Source organism: Stigmatopora argus, chromosome 6 (assembly GCF_051989625.1).
Source record: "Stigmatopora argus isolate UIUO_Sarg chromosome 6, RoL_Sarg_1.0, whole genome shotgun sequence".
NCBI classification, from domain to species: Eukaryota; Metazoa; Chordata; class Actinopteri; order Syngnathiformes; family Syngnathidae; genus Stigmatopora; species Stigmatopora argus.
In genome coordinates, this window is record NC_135392.1 from 19,143,841 (window position 1) to 19,167,082 (window position 23,242).

Below are 23,242 nucleotides of genomic sequence, written 5' to 3' on the forward strand. Positions count from 1 at the left end.
TAAATGTGTGCATAATTATTCTAACATTTACGCCGACTTTTGTAGTCCAGTCCCCAAACTGAGATGGAAAAAGGTGGATGGACTCATGCCGTCCAAGGCAGGTTCTAGTGTTGATGGTCCTACGCTCATCTTACCAGACCTTTCCTTTGATGATGAGGGTCTCTATGAGTGTGAAGCCTACAATTCCGAGGGAGTTGATGTTCAACAGGGCCGCATCATTGTGCAAGGTATGCAGCCAACGTCTTTTCACATTTTTGTTTTGTTACATTTCGGGAAGTCATTTTCCATGCGGTTCTTATTTTTGTGCTTCAGCTCAGCCAGACTGGCTGCAAGTGATGAGTGATTCTGAAGTCGAGATCAGTTCAGAACTTTACTGGAGTTGTGTCGCAGCTGGTAAACCACGGCCGTCCATCCGCTGGCTCCGCAATGGACAGCCACTTACTACACAGGTACAGATAGCACACAGACAAAACGTGAAATACTTAATACTGTAATCCTTCTTCACTTCACGGCTTCAACTTTCGCAGCTTCACTACATTGTGGATTTTTTTCTGAGTGATATTAAAAAATAAGTTCATAAAAATGTCTAAATCTACGCTGAAATTCGCAACCGGAAGACAGATGAAAAATGGCGGTGAAAAATGCCGAAGGTCAGGGGGCAACGCTTCATCCCTCACCAAAAAAGCTATCTACAATAGAGGGACAAAGAGCGTGCCAAATATCATATATACAGTGCCTACATTGCGTCTTGCCATTTCCTTTTTTATCACAAGTGAATCTTGCTTAATTTTTGAGTCGCCATTGAAAATGCCTCCTAAATATTTACGTTCCTTAATATGCAAAATGAGTAGCACTTAATTGCGGCACGAATGAATCTACACTGGCGTTCTTTTGTACATAATTCAGCTGGTAATAACCATTTTAATGTTAATTAAAAATAATTTCTCATGAGGTGAAGCGGTCCGAGGTATAGCGGGTGGTCTCTCCGCACATGTTGCCGTGCTGCACATTGCAGCGACCGTTCTTCTCCCAAAGCACTGCTGCTTTTGCTTGACGACCGGCGCACACGTGCCGTTGTTCACCGCCGGAAGCTCGCATCCCACGAGGTGCGAATTAGCAAATGTGGACAAACACACCCAACTCCAAGGAATAAAAAAATGAACCAGCATTATGATGGATTTACGCCGTAGATACGGCTGTGAAGCTGGCATGACGATAGGACGTCGACACACTGCATTGAGCTACTCGCAAGGAGACTGATGATGTCGCTGCCATTGAATTTGGCAATCGTCTTGACAGTGTCAAGACAAAAACAAAAGCAATATTTGTACAAGAAAAATACCTCTTGAATCTGACGAAGAGGACTTGGACTAAAACTCCAAAAACCTGTTCTTTTTTTATTTTAATTAAGCGGAGAGGAACTATTTTCACTGTGAGTACAGTACTTAAAGTATTTACATTTTTTTAATTATAGATTATATTTAGATACTTGGGCGGCCCGGTGGCGCGAGTGGTTAGCGCGTCGGCCTCACTGCTCTGAAGTCCTGGGTTGAAATCAAGGTAATGTCCATCTGTGTGGTGTTTGCATGTTCTCCACCTGTGTGGGTTTCCTCTGGGTACTCTGGTTTCCTCCCACATTCCAAAGACTTCAATGGTAGACTGATTGGACACTCTAAATTGCCCCTAGGTATGGGTGTGAGTGGGTTAGCGTTGTCCGTCTCCTTGTCCCCTACAATCGGCTAGCCACCGATTCAGGGTGTCCTCTGGTCCGGAGACAGCTGGGATTGGCTCCAGTACCCCCTTGCAACCCTAAGAAGGATAAAGCGGTTCAGAAAATGAGATAAGATGAGAGATTTAGATACTAACACTATCATTTTTCATATGTCTGTAATTGTGATATTTAATAAATACTTCTGGCTAATTGTACTTGTGTAATTGTATTTCGTATCGTATAGGCACGTAAAGCTGTAGTATGATATGTATTAACAATAGGGGTGATCCTACTTCACGGTTTTTCGTCTATTACGGCCATGTCTGGTCTACATTATCCGTGAAAAAGGAAGCATTATTCATTCATTCATTTTCTGAATTGCTTTATCCTCATTAGGGTTGCGGGGGTTTCTGGAGCCTATCCCAGCTGACTCCGGGCCAGAGGCGGGACACCCTGAATCGGTAGACAGCGGATCGTAGGGCACAAGGAGATGGACAACCATGCACGCTCACACCCATACTTAGGGGCAATTCAAAGTTTCCAAGCAGCCTACCATGCATGTTTTTGGAATGTGGGAGTAAATCGGAGTAGCCGGAGGAAACCCACGCGGACGTGGAGAGAACATGCAAACTCCACACAGATGGACCGACCTGGATTTGAACCCAGGTGCCCAGAGCTGTGCTGTGAGGCTGACGCGCTAATCACTCATCCACCGGGCAGCCAACGAGTGGATACCATATATCTTTGGTATAATTTTGTTGTGTAATTCAGTGAGTGACAGGTGTCAAGCCAATCCTAGGATACGATGCACTACGCAGCCAATCATGGCATTGACATTATACTTGCACATGTACAGTGCGATGGAGTTAAGTGATGCTAATGCTAACTCTGCTAAATGAATGTGATACGTCGACTCCCCAAACCAAAGTAATAGAGAACTGCGCTTCTTTTAAGTTGGAATGGCTGTGTATGTGCAAATAGCAGAAGTGGTGAAACTGGGTGAAGTCTAAAGTTGTCGAAGCTAAAGTTGTAAGCGAGTTTTCCAATGGAAATATATTGACTACAGTGGTACCTCAACATACAAGTGCCCCGAGATACGAACAATTTGAGATACGAGTAAAATTTTGGGCAAATATTTATCTTGAGATACGAGACAAATTTTGATATACGAGCATAGAATGGATGCGAGAGGCTGCTCATAAGAACATGATGGGCACTGTCTTTCTGTTTGCAACTCCCTCGTGTAATGTCTGTTGTGTCATGCTGTGTGCATCATTTTAGGAATATTTTGAAGGGAACACAAAAGCAAACAACCCTCGGTAGGTTGCATCTGAAAGTCGGGGTGGAGGCGGGGCAAATAGAACCAACCCGGGGGAAGAAAGGTATCAAAATTTAAAACAAAATTATCATTAAGATTAGTGTAAGGTTAGATTAAACTTATTTTTGAGCGTGTCTGCATTGTAATATAAGTTCATTTAAATTAGTTTCTGTTATGTTACGAGCGCGTTGCCGTGCAAAAAGTCCCCCCCCCTCTCTCTGTCCGTCTCTCTCTCCCTTCCGCAAAATCCGTCTAATTTTAGTACTATTAAACACATTTTAGTACTACTAAACCACTAGTTATTTCTTACTTTGTTAATTGATGGCGAATTAGAACAAATAAAAATGTTTTTCCAATCCAATATCCTGTTTTGGGTGTTTTTCAGAGGGTTGGAATGAATCAATTTGTTTTTAGTTCATTTCTATGGGAAACGTTCATTTAGTTACGAGTAAATCGACATACGAGCTCAGTCCAGGAACGAATTAAGCTCGTATCTCGAGGTACCCCTGTAATTGGAAACTAGACTACCTCAAGCGACACAATCAGCCGAGAAGTCATTTGAAAGAATGAGAAGTGAGAAGGAAAATAATGTGAAATTTAAGTCAGATTTGTGTACATTCTCGTGACATTTATTAAGATTTTTAATTAATAATTACATTTATTATGACTAGATCCTTTATTGATACTGGTACGTGGCCATAGCGAGCACTTCTGATGTTGCTTACAATGGTCTTCAGTGTGCTCAGGGAGATTGTATGTATGCCCAGACATGTACAAAATTAGAGGGAACATTGGTTAAAATATCACATAATTAATCATATTTATCTGAATGATTAATGTATTAAAACCATGGATGGGACAGTCCATTTGACAAAAGGAAACTCTGTATGCTAGTTAAAAATAATGGAAGAAAATAATTGAACTACAAATGAATTTCTGCCAGTTTTACCCTAAAAACTTTACAGGATAGAGTTGAAGTGAATGGAATTCGTCTGAAAATTAGCAACCTAGCTTTGGAGGATTCTGGGATGTACCAGTGTGTTGCTGAGAACAAGCATGGAACAATCTACTCTACTGCTGAGCTAAGAGTCCAAGGTTATAAAAAGTCTATTACCGTACCACAAAATAACATTGCCCTTTTTGACCCCTGTCTTTTGCTAAAGTTTGGTGACCATCATCTTTGTTTTGCACCCTCTTCCTACTTTAGTTCAAGCTCCGGACTTCAGACTAAACCCTGTGCGAAAACTGATTCCTGCGGCCAGAGGTGGACAAGTGATGATTGAGTGTCGCCCACAAGCAGCCCCAAAGCCCAGCCTTTTCTGGAGTCGTGGCACGGAGCTGCTTACAAACAGTAGCAGGTCTTGACACTAAAGACATCCAGAGTGTAGAGTGAGAAACAAGAGCAAGTTATACCCTAATCTTTTCGCTCCCTTTTTGACTTTGTGAAATATCCACTCAGGGTGACTGTGACTCGCGATGGCTTCTTGTGGATCACTAACATAAGCAGAGCAGATGAAGGAAAATACACTTGCTTTGCTGAGAATTACCTGGGAAAAGCTAACAGCACAGGACACCTGTCTGTCAGAGGTATATATACAATTAATTAAACTACCATTCTTAGCGACCGAGTAGAAGCAAATGCAACGCATCTCATCTTGGATGCCCAAAATTAAACAGTTATCCTGTGTGTTGCAGATTTAAAATAATCATATTTCCCGCTATATGAAATATACTCAGTTTTATCAGCTTAACTATCATCATTCTAAAATAAAATAAATTAAAAAAAAACGGGGCAAACCCCTGATGATGCCATACACTGTTATCCTCTATTTGCTCCTTGCTTTCCACTGGTTAGAACACCCAAATATTGATTGGTTGGTTGGTTGGTTGATTGATTGATTGATTGATCGATCGGTCAATCGATAGATTGATCGAATAACTGACAGACTGATTGATTGATTGGTTTGTTTCATTCACTCGTTCGTTCGATCATTCATTTTCTGAACCGCTTAGGGTTGAAAGGGGTGCTGGAGCCTATCCCAACTGACTTTAGGCCAGAGGCAGGGGACACCCTGAATTGGTGGCCAGCATATCACAGGGCACAAGGAGACAGACAACCACTCATGCTCACACTCATATGTAGGGGCAATTTAAGGATTTCAACCAGCCCAATCTGCATGTTTTTGGGACGCACCACCGGAGTATCCGGAGAAAACCCACGCATAACCCAGGGAGAACATGCAAACTCCACACATTGAGGACCGACCTGGGATTTAACCCACGACTACAGAACTGTGAGGCCGACATGCGAACAACTTGGCCGCCAGGCCGCCTTTAGGTGGCTATTTATACCTGGAGAATTCAGGAGAATTTCAGAATTTGAGAACAATCTACAATTTACTAAATTTCAAGGTCACTGCATAATCATATCTGAAATTATTCAAGCAAGATTAAAAGAAATATTTTAAGTATATTTCAAGAGTTAAATATATCCTGAAACCACAGTACGAAAAAACCTAAATGACATATAGTGGTACCTCGAGATACAAGCTTATATTCGTTCCGGGACTGATTTCGTATCTCTATTTTCTCGTAACTCAAACGAAACTTTCACATTGAAATGAACTAAAAACAAATTAATTCGTTCCAACCCTCTGAAAAAACACCAAAAACAGGATATTGGCTTGGAAAAACATTTTTATTTGTTCTTATTCGCCATCTATTAACAAAGTAACAAATAACTAGTGGTTTAATAGTACCGAAATGTGTTTAATAGTGCTAAAATTAGACGGATTTTGCGGAAGGGAGAGAGAGAGGGACAGAGGGGGGGGGGGGGGGGGGGGGGTAATACTTTGCATGGCAACGCGCTCGTAAAATAAGATGAACAAATTTAAATGAACTTGGATGACGATGCAGACACACTAAAAAATAAATTAAATCTAACCTTACACTAAACTTAATTCGAATTTTGTCTTAAATTTTGATACCTTTCTTCTCCCGGGTTGGCTCTATTTGCCCCGCCTCCACCCTGACTTTCAGATGCAACCTATCGAGGGTTGTTTGCTTTTGTCTTCCCTTCAAAATATTCCCAAAATGATGCACACAAATGTCCTCACAATAGGATAACACACGGCAACTTGCCAACGAGACTGGGCACTGACTAACGGGAAAAAAAAATGCAACGCTCCGCCCAGTGCTCGTAGAGACATTACACGAGAGAGTTGTGACCAGAAAGACAGTGCCCATGATGTTCTTATGAGCAGCCTCTCCCGGCCGCTGTATGCTCGTATATCAAAATTTGTTTCATATCCCAAGATAAATATTTGCCCAAAATTTTACTCGTATCTCAAATTGCTCGTATGTCAGGGCTCTCTTATGTCGAGGTATGACTGTATTCGGAAAAGAGCACTGATCAAAATTAGAAAACATTTCACGATGCCTACTCGTTATTGGTGTTAATTTGGCACCTGGTGTTAGTTTGGCCGACGGACAGTTCGCGGAACGGACGTTTCGCCGAAGCGCTCGGCCCGCCCCCAGATTGTGTGTGTACATGTTTTTCAACCTATACAGATACCATTCATTTAGGAATAACATGGGCATGTACTGCCCTCCGCTGGACATATTTCAAAATACAAGTACATAGTACAATGTGCTGCCAATGTTTTATATTTTTTGTTCAATATTCTTATATATGTACACATACACACGCTCTTGCTACGTGCCTGACACTGAGAAAAAAACAACACTAGAAGACTTATGTGAAATTCTAAGTGCTTTGGACAGACTAGAGGGCTTAGAGAACAATACCTGAAAATGCCATGGAACACACTTACTTCTAGTGATGTGTGCCAATAAGAACAATATTTTAATTTTAAATAATTTCCCATTATTTTAGGAAATATATATTCAAAATGATTTGCTGAGAACCTCAATTCAAAGATTAATCTCAACGTTTTCTATGCTGGTGTAAATTTTCTGGAGTAGGATTTCTGGATTTACAATTTCATTACAGTAGTACTTACTGTTACTACTACTTTATTTTCTCTATTTCTTCTGTCACGTACTGTTTTGCGTGATCTCCAAATGGCTACTACTCTAAACGCAAGGATAAAATAAAAAATATAAAAAATTGGCAGCACATTGTACTACGTACTTGTATTTAGAAATATGTCCAGCGGGGGGCAGTACATGCCCTTTGTTATTCCTAAATGAATGTTATCTGTAACGGCCGTATATAGCCCGAGGGCCAAGGTTAAAAAACATGTACACACACGATCCGGCGGGGCGAGCGCTTCGGCGAAACGTCCGTTCCGCGAACTGTCCGTCGGCCAAACGTCCGTCGGCCAAACGTCCGTCGGCGAATCGTCCGGTCACGAGCACAACCCAATGTTCAAATAAAGGCAGGCACTTTGATCAGCAAGCATGAAAACATATATGCCTACATCCTGGCAGGTATGTATATTTTGAATATATCACTAAACGGTAACATATTTTGAATATATCACAAACGGTAACATATTTTGAACATATCACAAACGGTAACATTTTGAATATATCACAAACGGTAACATATTTTGAATATATCACAAACGGGAATTTATATTTTGAATATATCGCAAACGGGAATATCTATTTTGAATATATGACAAAATCTAAATATAATGTATATATATATAAAAAATGTAAATACTTTAAATATTGTACTCACAGCAAAATTACTTCCTCTCTGCTTGATATAAATCCAAGATAACAGGTTAATGGGAGTTTTAGTACAAGTCGTTGAAGGTGATCCCCTTTAACTGAGGTACAGCTTCGCGTTCGGGATGAAAACGGGTGGCGGGGCAGACCTCGCCGGCTTACGCCGCGAGCATGGGCCGCCGGATCACCGGTCGACCAGCCGGGAAATCCACGCCGTCCATGGAGCTCTATTTTCAGAATGACGTCAGCCCACTGCCCGGACTTAAATGGAATCTCAACTACCACGTTGCTCTGCATCGACGTCCAAAGTGCTCTATTTTCGGACAAGGGCGATGCCATCCACCGTAATGTCGCCCGGGGCTCGCATTTCTAAAAAAAAATTAAAAAAAAAAAAAACTTTTTCCTGATGCTCTCTGCCGTCCAATTTGCCGACCAAGTTTTATTTTCAAATCAGAAAGCTCTATTTTCGGATAAAAATGACGGCCACCACCCGCTGCCCGCCATTTTTTTTTCCTCAGTTGAGTAACAGTCCTCTGTCTTGCCCCATTTTCCTAGTGGCAAGCGCAAGACAGGGGAGTGACTTCGACTTGCAAGTTTCAGCATGGATTTTAACGTTTTTATGATTTTTTTTTCAGAAAAAAATTTGCGATGTAGTAAAGCTGCAAAAGTTGAAGCCGCGAAGTGAAAAAGGATCACAGTACAATCCCTAAAAAAGATAAAAAAAATATTATTATTACAAATCCAACTATACTTTTTTATTCCAAATTATCATTATTTTTAAAATCATCTAAAATCCCAAAGTGCAACTACAGTGGGGCAAATAAGTATTTAGTCAACCACCAATTGTGCAAGTTCTCCTACTTGAAAAGATTAGAGAGGCCTGTAATTGTCAACATGGGTAAACTTCAACCATGAAAGACAGAATGTGGGGAAAAAAAACTGAAAATCACATTGTTTGATTTTTAAAGAATTGATTTCCAAATTAGAGTGGAAAATAAGTATTTGGTCACCTACAAACAAGCAAGATTTCTGGCTGTCAGAGAGGTCTAACTTCTAACGAGGTCTAACGAGGTCTCCACTCGTTACCCGTATTAATAGCATCTGTTTTAACTCAATATCGGTATAAAAGACACCTGTCCACAACCTTAGTCTCTCACACTCCAAACTCCACTATGGCCAAGACCAAAGAGCTGTCGAAGGACACCAGAGCCAAAATTGTAGACCTCCACCATGCTGGGAAGACTCAATCTGCAATACGTATTACGCTTGGTGTAAAGAAATCAACTGTGGGAGCAATTATTAGAAAATGGAAGACATACAAGACACTAATAATCTCCCTCGATCTGGGGCTCCATGCAAGATCTCACCCCACAAGATCTCACCCCGTGGCATCAAAATGATAACAAGAACGGTGAGCAAAAATCCCAGAACCACACGGGGGGACCTAGTGAATGACCTACAGAGAGCTGGGACCACAGTAACAAAGGCTACTATCAGTAACACAATGCGCCGCCAGGGACTCAAATCCTGCACTGCCAGACGTGTCCCCCTGCAACAGTGTGTGAAAAGCTTGTGAAGAGTTACAGAAAACGTTTGGCCTCCGTTATTGCCAACAAAGGGTACATAAAGTATTGAGATGAACTTTTGGTATTGACTAAATACTTATTTTCCACCAGGATTTGCAAATCAATTCTTTAAAAATCAAACAATGTGATTTCCTCGTTTTTTTCCACATTCTGTCTCATGGTTGAGGTTTACCTATGTTGACAATTACAGGCCTCTAATCTTTTCAAGTAGGATAACATGCACAATTGGTGGTTGACTAAATACTTATTTGCCCCTCTGTATGTTCTCAAAACGTCAAGAATTTTAATTCGCCTTGAATTCATGGAGGAATGATGGACATCCCGGTGTACCAATCCTGTGATTAGTTTTGTGCTAACCAATTTTTCAAAGAGTAAATATTTTACTAAGCTTTGCATCCGTTTTTTTCAAATGGTACTCACAACCCGATGCACAAGTTTGTCGACAAATCCTGCCGGCCCTGACTGGCTCCGGAACACTTAAATAATAGATATATCCGTCTCTCACTGGTTCTCCTACAGGAGTCATCTGTCATGTTGAACGCTCACTTTGACACCCTTTAACAGAACAGTACATTCTTCCACTTGTTTATTTTCTTGCAAGCATTCTATAGATTGTGCATCCTAATTTCAAGGCAGTGGAATCTCACCATGTTTTCATTGATGGTGTAAGCGACAGGGGTGCATTCAGGGGTATGGATCGAGGGAAAGTAAAGGTGTACTGAAGTTGAAGTGATTGACAGAGGTAGATTTGGAAGTTCAGGAACCGTGACATAGAAAACTCGAAATTTGCAACCATTTGTTTTAACTCATGGCTTGAGTTTCATACACTGAATGACTCCAAAAATAGCTCACTATACTAAAGGCATATCTGGTCAAAACCCACAGATGCCACCAAAATCACATTGGCCCCCTCCAATGCCGACATCAATCAAGGTGAGAATGTGACACTGCAATGTCATGCTTCCCACGATCCTACCATGGACCTGACCTTTATCTGGGCCCTCAACGGGGCTCTGCTGGACCTGGAGGACTCTACAGGACCGTACCACCGAGTAGAGAGTGTGAGTGAATGCTGAGAGTTAACTAGGTTTCAAAGCAGTAGGAGTATAGTCAATTATTTGCTGTTCATTTTTGAGTGTTTTCAGACTAATGAGACTATAAATGTTTTCATGCTTTTTTAGCTACTTCACAACAATATACAGTGCTAGGCAAAAGCCACCTTGAACTTTTCAACCTTTCGCAAACTTTTAGTTTTCAAAGACATACAATTAAAACCTTTTGTCAAGAATCAACAACATGTGCAGGGGTTGCCAAGTCCGGTCCTCGAGAGCACTTATCCAGTCTGTTTTCCATGTCTCCCTCCACCAACACACCTGAATCAAATAATCGGGATTGGTATAAAGCTTCTGCACAGCTCGCTGATAACTTGATCATTTGATTCAGGTGGTAGAGGATGGAGATATGGAAAACAGACTGGATAGGGGCTCTCAAGGACTGGACTTGGCCACCCCTGAACAAGTGGGACACAATCGTAAAGTGGAAAAAAAAGTTATTGGAAATTTAGAACTTTTGTTTTGTTTCTGAACAGCAGTCTTCAGCTCTGTCCACAGATTCTCGATCTAATTCTGGTCTGGACATTGACTTGGCCATACTAACACCTGGATATTTATTTTTGAACCATTCCATTGTAGATTTGGCTTTATGTTTTGGATCATTGTACCAGTCTCAGGTCTTTTGCAGACTCCAACAGGTTTTCTTCCAGATTGGTCTTGCAATTGGCTTCATTCATCTTCTCATCAATTTTAACCATCTTCCTTGTCCCTGCTAGACAAGCAGGCCTAAACCATGAGGCTGCCACCACCATTCTTGTCAGTGGGTATGGGGTGTTCAGGGTGATGAGCTGTGTTGCTTTTACGCCAAACATATCGATTTGCATTGTAGCCAAAAATTCCAATGTTGGTTTCATCTGAACAGAGCACCTTCCACATGTTTAGTGTGTCTCCCAGGTAGCTTGTGGCAAACTTTAAACAAAGCCTTTTATGGATATTTTGAGAAATGGTTTTCTTTTTGCCACTCTTCCATAAAGGCCAGATTTGTACAGTGTATGACTGATTGTTGTCCTATGGACAGACCTTCACACCTCAGCTGTAGATCTCAGTTCATCCTGAGTGATCATGGGCCTCTTGGCTGCATCTCTGTCTTCTCCTTGTCTGAGGTGAAAGTTTAGAGTGATGGCCGGGCCTTGGTAGATTTGGAGTGGTCTGATTCTGTTACGTCTTTGGGGAGACGTCGAGGCGAGGTTACTAGGAATAGGACCTAATCGTGGGGAAGCAGGCGAGGACGAGGGAAATAGTGCTCATACCAAAACTTTAATAACTTAGGCAGGATCTTACAAAATAACAAAGACTTAGGAATCGAAACACAAAACCAAAATAGACTAGGGAAAACACGGGGATTCGAGGAACGAGGTAACGCAGACACATGGCAAGGGAAATAAGGCAGACGATCCAAAAATTACATTATTATCAGTGAGATGTAAATAGACACAACAGGAACTAATTTTGAATCACGGGCAGCTGCTCGAGTACAACGGCAAGGCAGGAGGGACAAACAAGAGTAGGGAAACGAACCTCAGAACACAGGGAGAAGGCAATGGGAAAAACAATAACAAGCTACTCCTAACAGTATCCCCCCTCTCAGGGACGGATCCTAAAGCAGAATGTCCATGTAAAAGAAAAACGCAGGCTACCGGATAACGCAGTCCTGGGGGCGTCTGCGCCGGCCCATAACGAGGCGCGAAAGTGGCCCGTCCAGCGGGCGTCCGCGCCGGCGCGTGGCGAGGCGTGGGAGTGCCCGGTCCGGCAGACGTCCGCGCGGGCCTTTGGCAAGGCGTGGGATTGGCCGGTCCGGCGGGCGTCCGCGCTGGCCCTTTAAGTGATGGCCGAGTGGCCGGTCTGGCGGGCGTCCCCGCTGGCCCTTTAAGTGATAGCCGAGTGGATTGCCCTTAATAGACACCAGAACTTTAGAAAAGTCGTCGGGACCTTACCCTGGCTGGTCGGGGGGCCGCCGACCCCCTCGTCCAGGGCCCGGAGAGTCGCCACCGCCGAACCTCAGAACAGAGGGAGAAGGCAATGGGAAAAACAATAACAAGCTACTCCTAACAGATACTCCTTCCATTTCAATAAGTTTGCTCGCACAGTTCTCCTTGAGATGTTTCAAGCTTGGAAAACCTTTTTGTATCCAAATCCGGCAGTATCAGTTCAATGTGTTCCTTGGTCATCATCATGCTCGATGCACTTTAAACAGAACCCTGAGACTATCACAGAGCAGGTGCATTCATACGGAGATATGATTACACACAGGTCGATTGTATTTATCATCATCAGTCAACATTGGATCATTCAGAAATATTGTACGCTCCACCTTTCAGTTTTTTATTTGTTAAAAAAGTTTAAAATATCCAATAAATTTCGTTCAACTTCCACAGAAAGGTTGAAAAGTTCAAGGGAGCCGAATACTCGCCAGGCACTATCCTTCTCATAGTTTGGTGGTAAGAAACTTTAGTAAAACACAAAAAATTGTGGTTCTAATCCTCAAGTTTTTGAAGACTTAAATTGATATAAATTTCTTTCATGTTGTATTAAATTGATTAAACAAAGCAATGGTTAAATAGGCCGTGTATACAAGTGGATTTATATTTTTGGGAGGATATTATAGTTTAACAGTTAGAAAAAAAATGTTTTGTTTACTTCTGATGTTGGATCTTTATAGAAGGAAACCATTGGAGACCTGTTTGTTTGGAACACTCAACTGAGTCATGCAGGCACTTATACCTGTACAGCTCAAACCGTGGTGGACAGTGCCTCAGTTACTGCCAAACTTGTGGTACGAGGTAAGATACATTCTCATTTCCTCCTACAAAAACTACTTTCAGACATAAATACTGCAACATCACCGGGTCTGTGACCCACAAGCTGCTTTGACTGACATCTACAGTCATATCAACAATGACATCATATTTGTTGACATTTTTATAGGTTCCACTGAATATTTTTATTCATTCTATCAAGATGACCATTAAGAGTACAGAATGATCAATGACTCATTCTCAATCACAAGGTTTATTTTAAAAAATATTTGAAGGAAACATGAACACTCAGGCTGCCTTGTCTTTAGCCCTCCGCTTGTGCGCACATTTTAAGCCTAGTTGAGAAATAGAAATAGTAATATAGATGTAGGTTGTCATTTGAAATATATACTAAACATGTTCTAGGTCTACTGTGAGTGTTCTCAAATGTTCTTATTCCATCTTGTAGTAAAAGAGAATATGCCAATCACAGTCCTCAAGTTCACAGTAGTTTCTATTTATTCATTCATTTATTTTCTGAACCGCTTTATTCTCATTAGGGTGGGGTGGGGGGGTGCTGGAGCCTATCCCAGCTGACTTCGGGCCAGAGGCGGCAGACACCCTGAATCGGTGGCCAGCACCCAGACGCATACCTGAGGGGAATTTAGAGTGTCCAATCAGTCTAGCAGGCATGTCTTTGGAATGTGGGAGGAAACCGGAGTAACCGGAGAAAACCCACGCAGGTCCAGGGAGAACATGCAAACTCCACAGAGGAGGACTGACCTGGATACGACGTTCAAGTGGTTTTGAAAATGAATGAATGGATAGAAAAATAACAATGAAAATAATATTACCTCTTATGTTTGCCAAGGCCCCCCAGGACCGCCTGGTGGTTTATTGGTAAGGAATGTTGCAGAAACATCGGTGTCACTGAGATGGAGCCGGGGCTATGACAACCACAGTCCAATTGGCAATTATGTGATCATGGGCCGATCTTCTCTGTCATCCAAGTGGAAGCAGATGAGAACAGGTGTGTTAACTGTCAAAAATAAATCTAAAATAATAATCATATATATGTATAAATAGTGTTCTATTTCATCCATTCTGACCGCCAAAGGCGGTGCTGTAAACACTGATTGATCCTTTCGCACATGCGCAGTGCGAGTACCAATACCAACGAAGTTTCCTGTGACCAGAGGTTGATCCCCAGAAGGGTAGTATATATTAATTGCGGTGCAACCATTGTTCCAGTCACTATTTTCTTTTGGCATGGTGGTGCTGGTAAGTATGTAACATGTGTACACTTGTGACGTCGTGTCGGGGCTTCAAATTTGCCCTGCTAAGGCCTTGTCACGTTAATGGCTGTCCCCAAGTGGATAGGCGTGCCACCCCTTTCCGTTCCGCAGTTCGCAAGCGTGTTCTTGCTGGCTTTTGGATGGAGTAACTATGTGTGCACCGCTGGACACCCTCTTTGTTTATTTCCGCTGGACCTACAGATGACCACTGTTCATCTCCTGGTTTCTGGCTGGGGTGTCATTCCGGCTGGCTAGTCATTTGGATAGCCGACTTTGTGCTTGTGTTGACGCTCCTGCTCTGCCTGTCGCCTTGCGCGACCCTCTGCTCTTTGTGTTGGATTCTGATCTTCAACTTGCCTCTGTGGTTATGCTGCTGCTGTTTTGGGGGAATGTATGGCCTCTTATAGTAACACCCTCCTTGACGCTTCGGCAGCTGTGCCTGAGCCATGTCCGCCTGACATGCTGACCTTGGTTTTGCGGATGTCGTATTTTCTTGGTTACTTCCGCTTCCAAGTGCTGCGATGTTGGGTTTCGTCAGGCTTCTATGTTATTAGAGCTGAGGGCCATGTCCTCTTTGCAGGGCTCTTCAGTCGTTTCCCCTGTTGGTTCCACGCTGGCGGTGTTGTGCAGCGCGTTAGCCCATCCGCAATTGGGCTTCCCGCCTGCCGTGCCCTTTGGGTATGGCTTCTTTTGCCACAAGCAGTCTGCTTCTGCCCTTTTGATTCCTTTGGCAGGTTATATTAGTCTATGTTGCTAGGTGAGATCGCGTGGACACCGGTGGTTTCTGCTGAGGGATGCACTCGGGAATCCATTCATATCCCAGCTGCTGTCAGCTTGGGCTCCATGCCAGGTGGCAAGTCTGCCGTTGTGTCCCTCGACCTTCTTGTTGAGTGTTCGGCCCCGGTGTGAGTGTCAGACTTGAGGTACAGTATTCCCTCAAATTTTGCGGATAATGTCGACAAGACATGGTCGCGATGATCCTAAAACAGCGAAGTAGGATCACCCCTATTAATACTACCATACTACTGTGATCCTTCAACTTTTGCGGCTTCAGTATATCGTGTTTTTTTATCTTAAGTATAAAAAAGTTCATAAAATGTCAAAATCCACGCTGAAACTATCAAGCGGAAGACAGGAGATGAAAAATGGCGGAGGTATGGGCCCCACTTCTTTGGTGCTGACATGGGTGGCACTCAGCACATACACGCCAAATTAGTCGCTTAAAAAAATGATGGACGAAACGCCATAACGTAAGACAATGTGGCCGATACGGTTATTTATTTCAAAATAGAGAAAAGATAAACAGATAAAACGCTTAACAAAATTTATTTTGATGTCTATGAATGAAATTCAAGAAAAAGAACTGTATCTTGCATAAAACGTGAAAAAACTCACCTGGGCCTGCCATTGCTCGCTCGGGGCACTTGGCATCTTACCTAAGGATGACACCCTAGACCGCAATGGACACACTTCCTGGTTGTACTGCTCAAGTGACTTCCTCATTGAATTTGTCAAGGCGCAGGCAACATACAGTATCTCAGAAATACCATGTGCGATGATTTTTCTTAAGATTTTCCCTTCAAAGGAACACATTTGTACTACCTATTAAAACCATTAATTTGGAGGTGAAAATTGTGAATCAGGGGGCGTCTTGTACGAGAGAAATTGTAAAATTTAACAATTTCAAGGGCCCAGCTTATACGCGGAGGCGGCTAATATGCGAGAAAATACGGTAAATATTATATAAACCGAAATGCACTACATCTTGCTATTTCCTGTTTTGTCGCGAGTGAATTTTGCATCGCGCACATCACCTGTGGAGAAAGACAATTTTTTTAATTCGCTTTTGAAAATGCCTCCTAAATATTGACATTCGTTGAAGTGCTAAAGGCGTAGCACGCCATTGCGGCATAAATGAATCTACACTGTGGCGTTCTATTTCTACATAATTCAGCTGGTAGGAACCATGTTAATGTTAATGGGTTCCGCCGTGCGGTTAAGAGGGGGACACACGATGTGAACAATCATGCCCTCTGGAGATGCACGTGTTGTGGCGATCTGTATGCTGCGAATAAATAAAAATAAATTATCGTGAGGTCCACCATCATGGCGAAAATGTCCGAGGTATAGCGGCTGGTCTCGCCGTCCAGGTTACCGTGCTGCACGTTGCTGCGACTCTTCTTCTCCACGATGCGTTGCGGCTTTTGCTTGGCCACTGGCGCGCATGCGGCGCTGTTCACCAGCTGGTAGTCATCGCCAAATTTGCCCTTATGTATTGTTTAGAATGCCATGCATCGTCGACTGCCCAGAGGTCGATCTGTAGCCCTCCTGGAAGGTGTTCCCCCTCTCTCTGGTGTTCCATTGGGGGTGCTCCAGTCCTCTGGGCTTGGCCTAATTGCCTGCTATGCGTTCCCACCACTCGGTCAGTTTCGGCTGTCGCAGAAGAGGGTTTCCTGCGGGGTCACTCAATGGTACTCTTGTCCACCTTCTGGATGACTTGCATGTTAGCGTGTTGCATGCGTCTCGTTTTGCCTATTGTTCGGAATTGTGGCCCTCTGGGGACTTTGGTGTCACCAGAGAACCTAATGTCGCCTTTGTGGCAAAGTGTGGGCTGCCCATCTCATCTGTTGCCCTTTGCAGCTTCCTTAGGATTTCTTTGCTCCAGGTGAGGGCAGGGTCAGTCTGTATCTGTGCTGCCCTGTCTGGGCCTCATGTGCTTGTGTGGATTCTACTGCAGGTTTTTGTGACTGGGTGCCCCTGCCAGAGTGCCCTGTTGCTGTAGTGGGAAAACTGAGGGGCCTGGTTTGGCTGAACGGCGTTCCCCAAATGGTCATTTGTGCCTCTACTTCATGGTTATCATCTGGCACATTTTGGATGCTACTGCTTATTTGTCACCTCTCCCCTCCCAATGGGCGTGGTCTTCGTGTTCACGGAGACTCCAATGTGTTGTTTGTGTCTGGAATCCTTGGTGACTGCTGGTGTTCGTCAGTCAGTGCTTTCAACACTGCCTCTGACGGACAGGAAAGATGAAATAGAATGAAAGTTACGTATGTAACTGTTCAGCTCTCTGAATCCTGTATGACTGCCAGAGCATTCAGTCACTCAGATTCCTCATGCTCACGCGAGAAGACTCTGTATGGACTGGAACAATGGTTGCACCGGAACTATGTACCCTTCCAGGGTTCAACCTGTGGTCTCAAGTGACTTCGTTGGTATTGGTTCTTGCACTGCACATGCGCAAAGGGATCAGTCAGTTCTTCCAGCACCGCCTCTATCAGTCATCCGGGATTCATAGAACTGTAGTTACCGTATTTACTCGAATATACTACTATCTATGTCTAAAATGCCTTTCCTATTCCTGCATCCTCACCCTCTTGCCACTGCCACTGGAACAACGAAATTTCCCGAATACGGGATGAATAAAGTTATCCAATCCAATCCAATATAAGCCGCTTTTGTCGGACGAAAAAAATGATGACTGGATCGACGGTACAGCTCATATGAGCATAAAACGTCGACATGCGCGAAACTGCAACTTAACAACGCCATAACACTATAACATCATGACGCCATGGAGCCATGACACCAAGACGCAGCACAATGCGGCCGATACGGTCATTTATTTCAAAATAGAGAAACAATAAACAGATAAAACGCTAAACAAAATTAGTTTTAACGTCTATGAACAAAATTCAAGAAAAAAACTCACTTGTGCCCGTCATCTTACCTAGTTAAATGTACTCTGACTGACCAGATTACCTTTATTTTGAAATAAAACAAAATTCCACTTTTATTTTTTTCGTTTTATTTCCTTTTCGAAAGTGACAACTATTGCAGTAATATGATCTATCAAAATAATTGAGATATTTTGACATTAGAAGAAATATGGCTGCCACAACATCTTAAACTTCTGGTAAAAAAATCGTAATTTCTGTCATTAGAAAGCATCAAGTTCTCATCAAGATAGACTTATTTCTTTTTTCAAATTGAATAATTTGATATTTTGCATTTACAAATACAGGCATATTAACTTTCTTATGATATTGACCCTAATAATATGCTTTTGATTCATACAGTATCTCAGTATGAAAGTGAAAATTGTCAATCAGGGAGCGGCTTATATGCGAGAAATTGTAAAATTCAACAATTTTAAGGTAATTTTAAGCGTGCGGCTTATATGCGTGGGGGCGTATATGCGAGTAAATACAGTACATTAGTAACTTTCGTTTTTAGATTTTGATGTCAAACTTTTACATAACAAACATCTCTTTTTTTTAAAACAGAACCCATGAATATTGAAGGAAATGCAGAGTCTGCACAGGTGATTGGGCTAGTGCCCTGGATGGATTATGAATTTCAGGTCATTGCCAGTAACATCTTAGGCAGTGGAGAACCCAGCATGCCCTCAAATATCATCCGTACAGAACAATTAGGTAAAGATATGTTTTTCCATTAAGGTGTATGTCAATAGGAGAAAGAAATTGTATTTTTGTCATTTTTACTAAATTACCATTATCATACAGGAGTAATACAAAACGGGGCAGCCCGGGGGGTGCGAGTAGTTAGCGCATCGGCATCACAGCTCTGGGCTCCTGGGTTCGAATCCAGGTCATGTCCATCTGTGTGGAGTTTGCATGTTCTCCCCGGGCCTGCGTGGGTTTCCTCCGGGTACTCCGGTTTCCTCCCACATTCCAAAAACATGCATGGTAGGCTGATTGGACATTATAAATTGCCCCTAGGTATGGGTGTGAGTGTGCATGGTTGTCCGTCTCTTTGTGCCCTGCGATTGGCTGGCCACCGATTCAGTGTGTCCCCCCCCCCGCCTCTGGCCCGGAAACAGCTGGGATTGGCTCCAGCCCCCCCCCCCATACAGCGGTTCAGAAAATCAGATGAGGTGAGATGAGTAATACAAAACGCGGCTTTAAATAGATAGAAACGCAAAATCATGAAACAGGTAAGACACAACTTGATATTTGTACGTTGAGCATGCAACACCCATGGCCAAAACGCAATCACACATTACATGTGCTGTTTATCAGAAAATTCTGTAATTTGACTTTTGTTCTTTAATGTCAGTGTTATTGGGTGAACCGGAACTCTAGAGCAATGTCCCAACCTTTTTTGAGCTGTGGCACATTTTTTTGCATTAGAAAAAAATTCAAGGCACAGCATCATCTGAAAATCTTCAAATTTAAACCTATGTCATCTACATTAACGATTTAAAGTCATTCTCATACAAGTTTTATCACCAGGAATCAAAAAGATCCCCAAAATGATTCTCTCATTTTCTGAACCGCTCTATCCTCACTAGGGTTGCGGGGGGTGCTGGAGCCTATCCCAGCAGGGGTGCACCCTGAATTGGTGGCCACCCAATCGCAGGGCACAAGGAGACAAACAACCATTCACACTCATACCAAGGGGCAATTTAGTGTCCAATCAGCCTACCATGCATGTCTTTGAAATGTGGGAGGAAACCAGAGTACCCAGAGAAAATCCATACAGGCCCTGGGAGAACATGCAAACTCCACACAGGTGGGGCGACCTGCATTTGAACCCAGGTCTCCCACTGTGAGGCCGACGCACTATTCACTCAGCCGCCGGGCCGCCACAAATTATTCCAAAAACTAAATTTTACAAAGACCTAACGTCACCAAAAGTTGATTTTGATGAAGTGTATCACTTCTTGTGATTTGCCGCGGGAAACAATGCTCAGGAGAACTAATTATTTGTGTACATTGTGGTATATGAGGTGAAAGGTAAAATTCCCATATATCCCCCTCAAGCACTGCTAATTTATTCTGATCCACAGCCCCCTCAGTGGCTCCCAGTGGACTTGGAGGTGGAGGGGGAGATCGGCATGAACTCATTATAACATGGACAGTAAGAAGGAAACTAACACATACAGGAAATTGTGATCACACGGGGAAATGAGTACTTGGTTTAAAGTTAGGTTTGTTGAACCTTTGTCTTCTGCTTTTAGCCCATGGCTCGAGAATATCAGAATGGTGACGGCTTTGGCTACACTTTGGCATTCAGAAAGAAAGACACATCGCCATGGACAGAAGTGCAAATACCTTTAGTAGAGTCATCCCGATATGTGTACTACAATCAAACCCTGATCCCATACAGCCTGTTTGAGGTGAAAATTAAAGCCATTAACCGAAGGGGAGAAGGTCCATTCAGCCAAATTGCGGTAGTCTACTCCGCTGAGGAAGGTCAGTTTATTTTATATGTTTAATATGTTTTAACACAAATGAATACAGTGGTACCTTGAGATACAAGCTTAATGCGTTCCCGGGACTGAGCTCGTATGTCGATTTACTCGTATCTCAAATCAACGTTTCCCATAGAAATGAACTAAATACAAATTAATTCGTTCCCACCCTCTGAAAAAACACCAAAAAACAGGATATTACAATGGAAAAACATTTTTATTGGTTGAAATTCACCATCTACTATCAGAGCAACAAATAACTAGTGGTTATGATGTTTAAAAATAAAATGAGGCATTATTTTATACAACAGGGAGTTCGTGGATGGGTGAGAGAGAGAGAGTCACATGACGGATGCGCTCGTAACGTAACATAAACTTTAAATTTAACTTGAATGAACTTAGATTCCTATACACACACTTAAAAAAAATTAATCTCACGTTGCACTAAATTTAAACCTTCTTGTGCAATAACCAAGGCAAAGAGGTTAATGTATTCCACCCCGGCTTTCGGCGAACTTATTAAACGTATTAGCGATCCAGCTCAGTCACGTGTACAGTACTCATGTTCGATTATTTTGTGCTTAATATTGATTGTCATCACACGCCTTTTCTTCGCACCACCCTTCTTTGCACAAGCTTGCTTTGGATCCATTGTGTTTCCCTTAATTCTGCACTGACTAATGCAAAAAAAACACGGAAAAAATGCAACTCTCAGCCCAGTCCTCGTATAGATTTTTGCATGAGGAAGATGCGGCGAGAGAGGCAGTGCGGTGAAATCATCAGCAGCCTCTCGCGGCCTGGCCAACTCGCTGTCTCAAATGCTCGTATCTCAAATTACTCACATCTAAGCCGCTTTTGTCGGACAAAAAAATGATGACTGAACCAAGTGTACGTCTTATATAATAATATGTGCATAAAAAGTCGACACGCATGAAACTGCAAGTTGACAACGCTATAACACCATAAAGTCATGACTCGATGTTGCAAGACAATGCAGCCGATACGGTCATTTATTTCAAAATAGAAAAGGATAAACAGATAAAACGCTAAATAAAATTTATTTTGACATCTATGAATGAAATTCACCAAAAAACTCACTTGCGGGGTGCCGCCATCTTAACTAGGGTGCTGCCGTCTTACCTAGTTTAACGTGCTCTAACTGGCCAGACGCAAGTAGCCTTTATTTTGAAATAAAACAAAATTCCACTTTGATTTTCTTTTTCCGAAAGTGACAACTATTGGAGTAATATGAACCATCGAAAGAATTGAGATATTTTGACATTAGAAGCAATATGGCTGCCACAACATCTTAAACTTCTGGTAAGAAAATTGTAATTTCTGTCATTAGAAAGCATTAGGTTCTCATCAAGATCATCAATATAGACTTATTTCCTTTTTCAAATTGAATAATTTGATATTATTTTGCATTTACAAAGACAGGCATATTGACTTCCTTATGATATTGACCCTAATGATGTACTTTTGATTCATACAGTATCTCAGCAATACCACGAGTGACCATTTTTCTTAAGATTTTCCCTTCAAAGTAATATATTTGTATTCCCTATTAAAACCATGAATATGAAGGTGAAAATTGTGAATCAGGGGGAGGCTTATACGTGAGAAATTGTAAAATTCAACAATTTTAAGGCAATTAAAGCATGTGGCATGTATACGTGGGCAGGAAATATGCGAGTAAATACGGTACATCTTTGTTGAAGACACCTAGCACCCCTGCTGTAAATAGAATGAATGCATGTGTAAAGATATAGCAGTGTATTTCAACCACTTTTGAGCTGAGGCACACTTTTTGCATTGCAAAAATCTGGAAGTTTAAATTTTCAGATTTAGGCTTAAAATCTTCAAATTTAAAACTGTCACCGAAATTTACATTATAAACTGATTCTCATCAAAGATTTATCAACTGAAATCAAAGAAAAACAAAAATAGTATTTAAATATCTAATTTTTCCCGCTGAAGTTGAAGTTCACAGACCCGATCAACTTCTGTTCTGGTTCACGTGATGAAAAAATAAGTACCGTATTTTCCGGTCTTTACTACATCATTTTTTTCCATCATTTGGCCTATATTGCTACTTATGTTTTTTTTTTTCTCTGACCACCGAGGGCCCGTTTTTTAGGCTATAGTTATCCCCCAAAACTATAAATGTTACATTAACAGGTGCCTATTTAGTCTGTATTCCCACATTCCAAAAACATGCATGGTAGGTTGATTGGACACTCTAAATGGCCCCTTGGTATGGGTGTGAGTATGCAAGGATGTCCGCCTCCTTGTCCCCTGCGATCGGCTGGCCACCGATTCAGGGTGTCCCCCGCCTCTGGCCTGGAATCAGCTGGGATAGGCTCCAGCACCCCCCACAATCCTAATGAGGATGAAGCGGTTCGGAAAATGACATGAAATGAGTTGAAACCAAGGTTCAACATCTCTGTGTGTTTATGGAGTAATGGGTGGAAGGAGGAAAGGCAGGACCTTGAAACTGGATGTGGAAGCCTAGTCTTTGTAATTTAGAAAAATTACAGAAGAATGGAACCCCTTGTTTTAACAAATTTACC

General features: G+C 42.3%; 1 protein-coding gene across 1 annotated transcript in view; it reads left to right on the forward strand.

Annotated features, from left to right (window-relative positions):
* cntn2 (contactin 2) overlaps positions 1–23,242 on the forward strand; it is a 78,008-nt gene that overhangs the window by 40,574 nt on the left and 14,192 nt on the right. Inside the window, exons 9-19 of the mRNA XM_077602137.1 lie at positions 46–227; positions 313–449; positions 3,995–4,124; positions 4,237–4,387; positions 4,489–4,616; positions 10,199–10,374; positions 13,085–13,205; positions 14,032–14,190; positions 18,739–18,888; positions 20,265–20,335; positions 20,436–20,670. Coding sequence (XP_077458263.1) covers positions 46–227; positions 313–449; positions 3,995–4,124; positions 4,237–4,387; positions 4,489–4,616; positions 10,199–10,374; positions 13,085–13,205; positions 14,032–14,190; positions 18,739–18,888; positions 20,265–20,335; positions 20,436–20,670 — 1,640 coding nt within the window. The remainder of the gene's footprint in view (positions 1–45; positions 228–312; positions 450–3,994; positions 4,125–4,236; positions 4,388–4,488; positions 4,617–10,198; positions 10,375–13,084; positions 13,206–14,031; positions 14,191–18,738; positions 18,889–20,264; positions 20,336–20,435; positions 20,671–23,242) is intronic.